The sequence below is a fragment of the Notolepis coatsorum genome, assembly GCF_963971535.1.
Source record: "Notolepis coatsorum genome assembly, chromosome: 6".
NCBI lineage: Eukaryota > Metazoa > Chordata > Actinopteri > Aulopiformes > Paralepididae > Notolepis > Notolepis coatsorum.
The window spans coordinates 135,232,265-135,245,167 of NC_140170.1; the positions used below are offsets into that span (position 1 = coordinate 135,232,265).

A 12,903-nucleotide genomic window follows, 5' to 3' on the forward strand; every position below is an offset into this window, starting at 1 on the left:
TCGGGAGCAAAAAAATGCTATCGGGACATCTCTACTAGAAACTGTATGTGCAGTTGTGCCCCCTAATAATTTAATAGCATAGTTATGTTATCCTCGCCTTTTCATTTAGAGGCTGCAAGCAGAGGCTTCATCTGATGTCATTGGACTCATTGGTAAATAGGGTTCTGAATTTTAAAGAACTCTTTTAACACTGAAACATCAGCAATATTGTATTGTATTCCAAAGAATCAATATAATAGTGATGAAACTTGTGATTTTTACCCCTACAGATAACCTGCTTATAAAAGCTAGCTACACACAGTGTATGTGTGTGTACTAGTGGTCTGCAAGGGCCTTGAAATGAAGCCCGTGCCCAGCCCGAGCCCGTGAACTTCAGGCCCTGCCCGAAAATAAGCCAGAATGTAAATAATATTTTAAGCCCTAGCCCGCGTGAAAACCCGAAAAAAGAATTATTGTAACTGAGGGGTTACAAAACCCTGACTGTATTAAAGATTGTGATAGATTAAACCACTGCTAGTTATGTACTTTAATTACTGGCCAGATAGTACATCAAATATAGATGGTGAACACCCACAAGAACACGGCATTGACAAAGAAATAGTATTTGAGGGTATTTTATTATTATTATGCAACATTAGGTTACAGAATGAGAATTAGGGTCGCGCTTGTATGGCGAAGAATATGCGTAAAGTCAGTCAATAGCATGAGTCACTAAGAATAGCAGGAATCCTACGATGGGTCTAAGTTGACACCCCCTGTCGTATAATAGCAACTATATAAGGCAACACTGGTACCGCCTGGAGACAATGGGTTCCCTCCGTGGGTGTAAGGCCTGGAGGGTAGAGGAATGTTCGGGTACTCAGTCTGATTCAATGAGGAATAAAGAGACTCCAGGTACAGGAGTCGGTCCTTGTAAATCCCTTGATCAGCAGCAAAGCAATAATTGTAATCCAAATGCTCGATAGCACTGATGACAGCTAGCCAGCCTCCGTCCACGAGGCCAGCCCGAGTTGTAATCCTCACGAGGTTGAATCCCAAACGATAGTGGAAATCAACGATGCTCTTCTCCGGGTAACACGTTCCAAATCAATATAATCCAACCAGTAATGGTTCTGCAATCGCCGACGCCGATTCTCCTGTGTACATGTCCAACGGTTCTCCGCCTAGGACTCCTCGGGTGTGGGCGACGTATTTAGGCCACACACCCTGGCTAAGTACACTAGCTAAAGACGAACCGCTGGGTAATGCTACACACGAACGAACTGTGGCCGCACGATATACAATAAATGAACGACTATTTACTTCACATTAGATTAGGTCGAACTCGACGTTACTACATTAAACTCTGACACTTTACCATTCTATTTGCACGTGGTTCTCAACGCTCTGTTAGACGCACGGTTGCTCACTTCACTGCACGTTGACTCGGGATGAACAACAACTCTGCGCACCTGCGCCGTATATATACTTAAGTGACTATCTAGTCCCAAACCGCAGTCTTTGTCTGGTATCAATACGCTGTCTCCGGGCATGTCCTGACATGCCTGAACTTGTCTTTGAACCTGCCGTTGGGGGCCTGCGCGCTGGCGCCTAGGGGCGCTGTCCAATAAGGAGAGCGAATATTACTCTGGTTTGAACGCAGGTAAAGGGATATTCCGTGTATATATATAAATAATATACAAAGTATATCAAACAATAAAGGTAGATTCTCAGTTTAATCTGGCCCTTCACAACAATTATTATTATTAAAATATAATTTTTTTTTGTATTTGTTTTAAATATTCGAAACACGGTTTTATATGAACTTAATAAATAAACAAAAACGAAAATGTTCAATAGGTCTACCTAAATAACAGATAGTGAAAACTAAAGAAACATTAATTATATAGCCAAATATTAAATAAATTTTTTGTTTTAAATATTCTAAACACTGTTAATATATTAACTCATTTTTTTTTTAGTTTATTAATACTGTTTAATATTAAACAAAAACGAAAATGTCCAATAGGTCTAACTAAATAACACATATCACGCTGAAAACAACCATTCTATAGCCTTTTTCGCTAATTCTATTTCCCAGCGCTCGCGTTGACTCACACGGCAGCCTCGTAAAACGTATTTGAAGGCTATATGGAATCTTCTTTGACACACACACGACACAATAGCCTACTCAGTCACTATACAAACAAACAGAAAACAGAAATCAGATTTAAGCACAGCAACATTTATTATATAATGAAAGCGCAACAGAACACACCAGCAAATAATAATAATCAGACTCACCACTTCGCTGTGTTGATGTCAGCAACGCGTTGAACAACGTTAACAAAACTTCGCCAACCGGCTACATACATCCAAGAACAAATTAAAATGTTCGCCAACTGGCTATATTCCAACTTCAACCTATGCCACTTCGGTCTGGTTCATTTGTTCATCATCCACCTGCAGCGCTCCCCTCGAGTTCTCCCTCCAGGCTGCGGTAATTACATCCAATTTTATCTGTTAACTAATACATCTTGACTCCTCAGACACGAGGCTTTCACTCTCCGATGACAGCACTACGTTACGCGAAAATGAAACAGAAACTTAAGGTTATCCTATAACCCTAGTTATATGAGTATAGCGAGCGCAAAAAAAAAAAAAGCAATACAATTTTAAAGAGGGCACTGCCCGGGCCGGCCGAGCCCGAATTATTTATTTAAAAAACAAAGCCCTACCCAGCCCGAACCCGTCGGGTCGGGTAGGGCCCCGTCGGGCTCGGGCAGGGTTGCAGTGCACTAGTGTGTACACACACACACACACACACACACACACAGGTATTTCCTTGTTTCATAATATGCAAGAAAATGCATATATGCATGCATAAAATATATACAGTATATTTATACGTCTAAAGGCCCAGACATGTGTGTAGTAGATCACACCAAACACATTCTTAGACATATTCAAATATGTGTGTGCGTGTCTGTGTGTGTCACCTTGGAGAAGAGTCCAAAACAGGCTACTCGGCTGATGATGCAGTAGGCCTCCGGAGGCCGCGCCCCTCTGCCGTGAGGCTACAGAAAGTCACCAACAACAACAACGTCAACATCATGAGATGTGCGAGAGGCTCATATAGAAACATACAACATGCAGGTCACTCACTCACCAGTAACCTCCTGCAATAACCATTTCTCCTGCTGCCATCAATCTCTGTCAGGACAAAGGAGAAGGTCTCACTGGGGAGACAGAATAAAGACAGAGAGGAGTGAGATGAGAGAGGGGGAGAGAGAAAAGAGAGGGGGAGAGAGGGAGGGTGTGTGTGAGAGGGATGGAGAGAGATATAGAGAGGTAGAGTGTGACAGAGGGAGGTCGATTAACAGAGAAAACCTACTCAACCATTTGAACAAATTTTCCAAAGAAAGAAATACAGAGTTCTAGAACAGTCTCCTCCTTTCTCCGCATCAGTTTCCAACCTTCACATTTTGAGATTACAGTCAGTGAGATCAGTTTCCAACCTTCACACTTTCAGATTACAGTCAGTGAGATCATTTTGTGTGAGTGACAGTTGTTAAATTAGTACAGTAATTCAGTACTTGCTCAGCGTGTGTATAAGGGTTCAATTCATTAATCGTTACATGTGTATTGTCCATGTGCATCTCTTCTTTGTGTTATACAGTATGTGCGTGTTTGTGTTATCTGTGCGGTGTGCGCTGCATATTCCTTGTGGGCATACTGAACTGTAGAAGGCGATGGAGATAGGATTTTGATGGTCCTCTTCTATGCAAGTAATTTTACAAATAGATTATAGGCCCATAGAGGTGTCTCAAGCTGAAGAGAGTTCATGGAAAGTTGATTAAACGGATTAAGCAAGTGATAAATGTGAAATGAGGTGAATTGTAAGAGGATAAAATGGAATTAAGTGGTAGAGATGGAAACAGAGGGTAAATTGGAATAGGCTTGATGGAGGAGTAAGATGTTTGTGAGGTGAGAGGTAGTTGTAAGGAGAGGAGAAAGCAAGAAGGTGTTCGTGGTACTGGACCATAGACTGGCTGAGAAACCCCCTTGTGAAACTTTGATTGATTGATTGAACATTTTATTAACAGATTGCAGAAAGGGTACAATACAGTACAGCTCAATACACACAATTGCAGACCAGAGAAAGACTTTCGTCTCGTTTACATCAGGGTCCCCCATTTTCAATTCATCATAACATATATGACATACATGACATACAGATAGACAGTACTGCTACATCTATACATTTATGACATACCAGATTTACAAATACAGTACTGTTTTTGATACAAGAAGAGTCTTTAAAAGAGAGTATATACATTTGACGAAGAAACTGTACATTGGAGGAGGTTGGTAGGAGGGGTGGGGGGGGTTGGGTGGGTGGGTGGGGGGGAAACTGTACATTGTAGGTGGTGGGGTGGGGCGGGGTGGGGTGGGGGGGGGTAACTGTACATTGGATTATCAACTAAACCTTACTTGGGGTCTCGTGTATTATTGGGTTTAATAGGACATTTATTGTACATTGGAGGGGGTTGCGTTAGGACATTTACAGGGGCCAGTTTCGAATTGCAGTCTGTCGTAGGTGTTCTTTGAGAGTGGTTTTGAAAGTGGGTAGTGATTCACATTCCTTTATAGCTGTGGGTAGAGCGTTCCACATTGATGTGGCATAATTGCGAAACGTGTTTAGTCCCTTGTTTGAGCCGAATCTGGGTTTAACATGATTTGTGGAGCTCCCTCTGGTGTTGTGATCGTGGTATTCACTGACCTTTGGGAAGTATTTTGACATGTACAAGGGTACCTTAGTCATGTAGTGTATCTTTTAGACCAGGCCCATTGCAAGTTGCTGTATTCTGTTGTCTACTCTAAGCCATCCTAGGTTGTCAAAGTGGGCAGGGGTGAGGTGGGTTCTAGGAGTAAGGTCAAGCAGTAGTCTGACCAGTTTGTTTTGAGATGTTTGTAATTTAGTTTTTAGCGCCTTTGAGGTGCTTTGGTACCATGACGTGCAAGCATAGTTGTTACAAAGGGTCAGATTAAACCAAATATATATATTTATTGCTTGAGATATATTGTATGGTATTTGTATATCGTCTGATATCCCTTGTATATTCTTTGTACATATACACGGAATATCCCTTTACCTAGTACAGGCCAGACCATAATATTCGTTCTTCTATTGGACAGCGATCCCCTAGGCGCCACGGCCATACCCCCCAATGCCGAGTTCAAAGCCACCGCCAAGGCTTGTCTCAACATGCCCAGTTTCGCGCAGGAATACGAGACAGAAATGAGGTTGGCACTAGATTATTCACCGTACGTATAAATACGTTGCAGGTGGATACAGCAGTTAGTTAACCTAGAAACGTGTTACCCTCAAACGTTAAAGCCTTCATCACGAGTCAACGACCAAGTGAAGTGAGCAACCTTGCACCGAAATAGAGCCTTGAGACCGCGTGCGAATTGATAGCTGAAGTGTCAGAGTTTAACGCTGTATCGTCGAGTTCGACCTATTCTATTATTAAGTAATAGTCTATTATGTATAGTGTATCGTGCGGCTACCGTTCTACAGTGACCAGCATTACCAACGTTTCATCGTACCGAGCTAGTGTGCTTATCCAGGCTGGGCGGCTTAACCTGGTGCCGTCATCCGAGGAGCCCTAGACGAGAACCGTGTGGATATGTACACTGGATAACCTACCCGACGACTACAGAGCCCTTTTCGGCTGGATTATATTTGCTTTGGTCCTGTAGCTGTTGGAGCGGAGAATCGTCTACACCCACTGTTGTGTGGGATTTACCCTGTGAGGAGCACCGTCGAGCCCGCCTCTAGTACTCTGAGGCTGGCTAGCTTTCCTCCATGCGGCACTGCATACCGGAGAATAGCTGTTGTTCGTCTACGGATCAAGGGATTATTGCACTGTCTCCTGTACCTGGAGTCTCCTTATTCCTCGTTGACCCAGACTTTCTGCTACCGACAAATCCTCTCCCCTGCTGGCTTACAACCGGAGGGACCCCTTTAGTATCTCCAGCTAATCTACTAGTGTACCATACATAATTCTTTTTTTTTGATCAAATATTTTTATTTTCTTTTCTTTTTTCCAACATGAAACAAAACATATCACAATACAACAACAACAATACATAAAAAGACTTACTCAACACCACATGACAAGACAACTACTGATACAACTGTACAGTGATCATCCTAACATGGACACTCGCTCGTTCTCTTCCCCCCCCCCCCCCCCTCCCCCCGCTCACCCCAGGACCTCAACATGAGTCACACTCATAATACATCACAATACATCACTCAGCAAAAAAAAAAAAAAAAAAACAAGAATCTAAACAAACATTTCCAAACTTATATGCGTTCCCTCAACTTTGCCACTGTAGCCAACCAAATTACGATATCAGATTCCCTAACCCCTATAACACGTGCCGTGGATATCTCCAAATAGATCACGTCAAGGTAGGTGAGAAACCATACCTTTGGACAGAGTCTATCTGGATGAAACCAACGTGAGGCAATCAATTTTTTTGCGGCTGTGAGGCCGGCCAAAATTAGTTTTTTCACCTGTATAGAGGTCGGTAATTTAGAGAGATCATTCAGTAATAGTACAGAAGGAGATACAGGTATGGTTAGAGAGAAAATGTCTGAGAGCTGATATGTAACATTTTCCCAAAAAATCACAACAGGAGGGCATTCCCAGTACATATGCATAAATGTACCTGTGGCGCCACTTGGACACAAGGTACACAGAGAGTCAGGTCTGAGACCCATTGAATTCAATCGTCTAGGGGTTAAATAAGTCCTGTGAATAAAATTCAGATGAATCTGTTGGTGATCTGGGTTGTGTGAGGATAACCGAACATTTTCCCAGACTGCATCCCAATCAAAATCTACATCCAACTCCGGAACATCCTTTCTCCAAATCGTATCCAGGGGGAGCTCTTTAGACGAGGTCATGAGTAAATGGCGATAAAAGTCAGAGACAAAGCCTCTCGATGTCTCCTTGTCATAAAAGAACTTGTGAAAGCGGTGATGCACTAGTGGAGCATCCCATGGCACGCCATGAGCCTTCAGAGCTGCTCTTATTTGTAAATAAAAGAAAAAGGAGGTTCCGGGGAGATCATATCCGTTGGATATATCCTGGAAAGATCGGAGGCCAGAGTTATCAAAGATATCCCCCAATGTGTGGATACCTTTCTTTTCCCATCTAGGGTACCTAATAGGTTGTTGTTCAATAAGGAGAAGATTGTTATTAAATAGAGGGGAATGCGTGTGCCATTGATGGCGGTTTGTACCCACTTTCTGAGTGTCACGCCAAGTTTGGATCACATGTGTGATTAAAGGGCCAAATCTTAATTTACATTGTTTAATTGATATGTTGGTATACACAATATCCTGAAGTCTATATGGGGACACCAACTTCTCCTCCAATGGTCGCCAAGATACAGCTGCTTGAGCATCAAACCAAGTGATCAAAGGTCTCAGAGAGAAAGCCTGAAAATAATATTTAAAGTCTGGAAATGCTAAGCCCCCATCGAGTTTACTCCTTTGGGCAGTTGATCTCTTCAAGCGCGGGCGTTTATTGTTCCAAACGAATTTATACGAGGCAGAGTGCAATTTCTGCCAGTAACCAACAGGAGGAGGTAACGGGAGCATGGAGCTGATAAAGTTAATTCTGGGTAAAATATTCATTTTAATTATTGACGCACGGGCCTGTAATGAATTTTTTAATTTGGACCATCTGTTAAAGTCATTCGTAATCCTGTCACCCAAGCTGGAGTAATTATACCTTACCGTCTGGCCTATAGTGGGGAATATTTCAATCCCGAGACATTTAAAGTGCTCCACCATAAGCATGTTTGCCGGTAAGATGGTAGCCTTCGCAGGCTCATTAAGTGGAAGAAAAGCAGATTTTGGCCAGTTGATCTTAAAGCCGGACAGGCTGCCGAATTCATCTATCACGCCGAGCAGATGAGGTAGAGAGATGGAGGGATTTTGCATAAACAGGAGTACATCATCTGCGTATAAGCTAATATGATGATGTGTGCCCTGAATTGAAATAGGAGACATAATTTGGGATTGTCTTATGTATTGAGCTAGGGGTTCGAGGGATAAAGCGAAGAGTCCGGGACTAAGAGGACAACCCTGTCTAGAAGAACGCGAGACAGAGAAGAGTGGCGAACAGAACTTTCCCGTTAAGATCATGGCCGAAGGCTCAGTGTATAATACTTTGATCATATGAATGAAACCCTCACCCAACCCCATCCTTCTGAGAACTGCCCATAAGTAAGACCACTCCAATCTGTCAAATGCCTTCATTGCGTCCAAGGATATGACCGCTGTAGGGGCTGCAATATCCTTGCTGGCATTGATCACGTGCAGTAACCGTCTGATGTTGTCAGTAACCAGGCGGCCTCTTATGAAGCCGGTCTGATCAGGGTGAACTAGAGATGTCATGTGCTTTTGAAGTCTGGTGGCTAGAACCTTGGCATATAGCTTAAGATCGGCTCCGAGGAGACTTAGGGGCCTGTAGCTGCCACATTCGGTGGGGTCCTTATCCTTCTTGAGTAAAACAGATATAAGCGCCATATTGACATCTCTAGAAAAATTGCCCTCTTTGATTGAGTGTAAGATCATTGAGAGTAATAAGGGGCCGAGTACATCCCAGAATGCAAGATAGAGTTCCGGTGGAATGCCGTCCCATCCGGGAGCCTTGCCCCGTTGCATATCCGCAATCGCCTCTCTAAGTTCAACCAGCGTGATAGGTGCAGCTAACAACCTAGCACTATCTTCTGAGATCTGTGGTAGATTGATTTGATCAAGAAAATCCTCCAGCTTGGTATGATCAAAGACCACCTCTGACTTGTACAGATTGGAATAAAAACAACGAAATGTATCATTAATCTTTTTTGGGTTGGTGGTTACCTCCCCCTGTTGGTTCTTAATGGAAGGGATATCCGCAAATTGCTCACTGGCACGTATCTTCATAGCTAATAGGTGACTAGGCCTGGAGGCGTGAAAGTAGTAGTGCTGTCTTGTTCTGTGCATCTGAAATTCAGATTGTTGTCTTAAAATAGAGTTAATCTCTTTTTTCACTACCTTAATTTGAAGCTCCAGTCGATTAGAGTAGTTGTGCTGCAAGGAAGAGATCAACATGGCTTGAAGCTTTTCCAGTTCCTCTAGCTTGGAGAGACGTCCCTTGCGGAGATTAGATGCAAAGAGAGTAGTGTTACTTCTGATAAATCCCTTAACCAAATTCCATAGGATTCTGGGGTCCTGTACAGAGCCAACATTAAACTGTAGGAATTCAGTGAGCTTCTCTTTAAATTGCAAGTTAAACTCTCCGTTTTTCAGAAGTGTTGAGTTAAAACGCCATCTAGGGGCACGAGATGTTATTTTACTGAGTGAACCTTTGAGGAGGATACCTTTGTGGTCTGAGAGTGCTATGGGCACTAAGTCAACATCAAAGCTATCAAAGAGATGTGGGGAAGAAAAAACATAATCAATTCTGGAAGAGGTCTTATGTCTCGACGAGAAGAAGGAGTAATCCCTCGCAGATGGGTTGAGCAAACGCCACATATCAATTACCCCTGTGTCCTTAGACCAGGCCTGTAGGGCTGTGGTAGCTTGCTTCTGATCAGAGTTTTCCGTGTGATTGGATCTATCGATCAATGGATCCCAAACTGCATTAAAATCAGCTCCTACTATTAAAGAGTAATCAGGTAGTTTCAACATAGCTGAAGTTAGTGCAGCATAAAAGTTAGCGTCATACAAATTAGGGGCGTATGCAGAAATCAGCGCAATTTTCCGGTTAGAGCATTCTATTTTAGCAATAGTGATTCGACCATTTGCATCAGACCACACATCTAACAGTTTAATATTCAAATTTTTCTTCGCCACTATGGCTACCCCTCGGGTCTTGGTGCCAAAAGAAGAAGAACTTATGTTATGATAAAATTTATTTGCCAATTTTGCATTATCCGCCAATAAAAGATGAGTTTCACTCAGCAAAGCCAGATCCACTTGCTTCCTCTTTAGCCACGTTAGTACACTTGTGCGTTTATGTGGTATATTGAGACCCCCTGTATTCCAGATCAGGATATTCAAATTAGCCATAGTCTAAAAGGGATGCAGTCTGGTTGAATGTAATTCGTTTGGAGTAGAAAACTATAATAGATACATATTCACTTGTTAAGGTTCCATTGAGTACCGAGCGTGAGCGTGAAAACAAAAATAAAACAGAGCGAGTCGACTGAAAAGAAAAACAAAAAACACAATCCCCCATTCCCTCCCCCCTCCCCCCCACTACTATAACTTCTCCTATCCGGAGATTAAGCTGCATCCCACCTGGTCGTCTGCAAACTAAAATGCAAACAGCCAGGTAAAAAGCAGACTTCCTTCTCAGTGGCTACACGCCACGCTCCCACAACAGTAACAAAAAAAAGTATAATTAAATGCCTCTAAAAGGTAGAGAGGAGAAAAAAATAATAATAATAATAATAATAATAATAATAATAATAATAATAATAATAATAATAATAATAATAATAATAATAATAATAATATCAATAATAATAATTATTATCATTATTGTTAAACCGTAGTGGTTTAATTAAGTTTAAACAAGTCGACACACACACCCACAACTGAATGATAACCAATGGGCAGCACATCCTGCAAACTGGGGAGGGCGCAACATTGACTATTAGTCTGTTATTTCTTAAAGTATGCTCTTAAAACTCAGAGCAGAGGGTACCTGCCAATGTACAGTTTCCTCCCCCTCAAATGTATGTATTCTCCTGTATGTCATAAATGTATGGTTGCCACAGCACTATATATCTGCATGTAACAAATATTATGAATTAAGATTGAAAAAGAAAAAGAAAAAGAAAAAGGGGGGCCCTGATGTAAACAAGACCAGTCCTTATCTGTTCTGCATCCCATCAACAACCATTGGGCCATACTGCATTGTACCCACTCTGCAAACCGCCAGCAAAACCTCCAACCAATCAATCAAACCTTTGCCTGCAGTTTGGGGGTAGTGCAATTAGTTTGCCGCACCGGGTGGGGGCGATGTGCATGAGTTCGTCCGCCATCACAGCGAGTTCAGAGTTCAACATGTAAATGAGCAGATAGTGACGCGTCTGGTCACCGACGCAGCCAGGTGCTGGGCGTGACGTTTAACTATAGTGAAAGAGCATGGCCAATGAAATTACAAGACCCCCATTCATGAAATAAGTAAGCAGGAGCAACTCGGCGACGGTCATAAATATCATAGATATATATATACCTCCATGATAAACAAGACGATAAATCCGCGTCACGCACAGGAGCAATACAAAATAGAAATCATATCGATAAGCATAGCTTAGAGTAAACAAAATGCACGATTTGCAGTGGAAACTATTATAAATAAACAAAACAAAACAAAAATAATAATACGGGCGATGTTCCCGAGCGACACACAATGTCCCAACATCACCCATCTAAGCACGGAGATAGACAGACAGTCGTGATGTTTAGTATGTTACCCAAAGTAGACATGGGTAGGATAAACCGTGTCATGCACAAAAGAAATACAAAATATAAATAATATCGATAAGCATAGCTCAGAGTAAATACAAATGTACAATTTACTTGGAACGGAGAGCATAGCGCTAGTACCACGGCAAATAGCAGATACAATTATCCATATAACGTTGTAAACAAAACGAGCAAAAAAGAAAAAAGAAAATTAAATGAGAGAAGAGGCTCCCCGGCGACATATGTCCCAACTTTAGCCGTCTAAGGATGAAAGCACGGAGATATAACTATAGAGTCGTGGTGCTCGGTGTGTTACCCAAAGTTTCACTCTGCTGGAGTCGATGTGTGTTGTTTCTTCAGAAAGTCTGTAGCTTCCTTAGGTGAAGCAAGATGTCTTTTTGCGCCGTCTTTGTCTTTGATGAAGAGTCTCGCTGGGTACCATAAGGATGGTTTATATCCCTGCTGGTAGAGGGATCCCATAACATCTCGGTAGCGGGAGCGTTGTTCCAACACTTCGGGGCAGTAGTCCTCGAAGATTAGCACAGGTTTCCCCCTGTAGGTCAGCGAACCTCTCCTCTTCCGAGCCTCCCGAATAATAATCTCCTTGGTTCTGAAGCGGTGTAGGCAGGCGATCACCGCCCGGGGCCTGGAGCCAGGGGCTGGTCTGGCCGTCAGCGCCCTGTGGCAGCGATCAAGTTCGGGTGGTGTAGCAAGCACTTCCTTGCCCAGAATTTCCACCAGCACCTCGGCAAAAAAATCATTGGGTCGGTCGCTTTGGATAGACTCGTCTAGCCCTATTATGCGTATGTTTGACCGACGGCCACGCGACTCAACATCGATAAGCTTGTTCTTCAGTTTGGCGTTGCTCTCCTCCAGAGTCAAACACCTAGCCTCTAAGCTCACCATCCTATCGGACCATGTATTAAGTCCATCCTCCAAGGATGTCAGACGCTTGGCATGGTCAGCCACGGATAACTGGAGGTTATCTAGTTTGGAGTCGGCCGAGGCGGCGGAGACTCTGAATTCGAGCGTGAGGTTCTGAATTAGTATGGCAATGCTCGTCAAATCCGTCGGCTCGTCGTTTGTGAATGGTAGATCCGCGTCCCTAGTGTCCTTGTTCTTTGGCCATTTCGATGCCATTATGCCTGTCACAGCCAAAAATTCATTAGTAGCAAAATATCCGAAGAAAGAAAGTAAAAAAAAAAAAAAATAATAATAAAGTATCAATGAGGCTTTTTAGCATAGGTTTGTAAAGTTGGGGAGTTGCAGCGTGGAGAAACACGTCTACCACATCCTATACCGGAAGTCAATTACCATATATAATTCTTATGATACAGGTGGTATTAATTATCTCCTGCGTAATATGCTCATGGACT

General features: G+C 42.7%; 1 protein-coding gene across 1 annotated transcript in view; it reads right to left on the reverse strand.

Annotated features, from left to right (window-relative positions):
• LOC311229669 (DENN domain-containing protein 2D-like) overlaps window positions 1-12,667 on the reverse strand; it is a gene marked incomplete at its 5' end in the record, with an annotated part of 70,216 nt that extends 57,549 nt beyond the window's left edge. Inside the window, 3 exons of the mRNA XM_084315744.1 lie at window positions 2,979-3,056; window positions 3,149-3,218; window positions 11,967-12,667. Coding sequence (XP_084171870.1) covers window positions 2,979-3,056; window positions 3,149-3,218; window positions 11,967-12,667 — 849 coding nt within the window. The remainder of the gene's footprint in view (window positions 1-2,978; window positions 3,057-3,148; window positions 3,219-11,966) is intronic.
• Window positions 12,668-12,903: the final 236 nt, after the last annotated feature.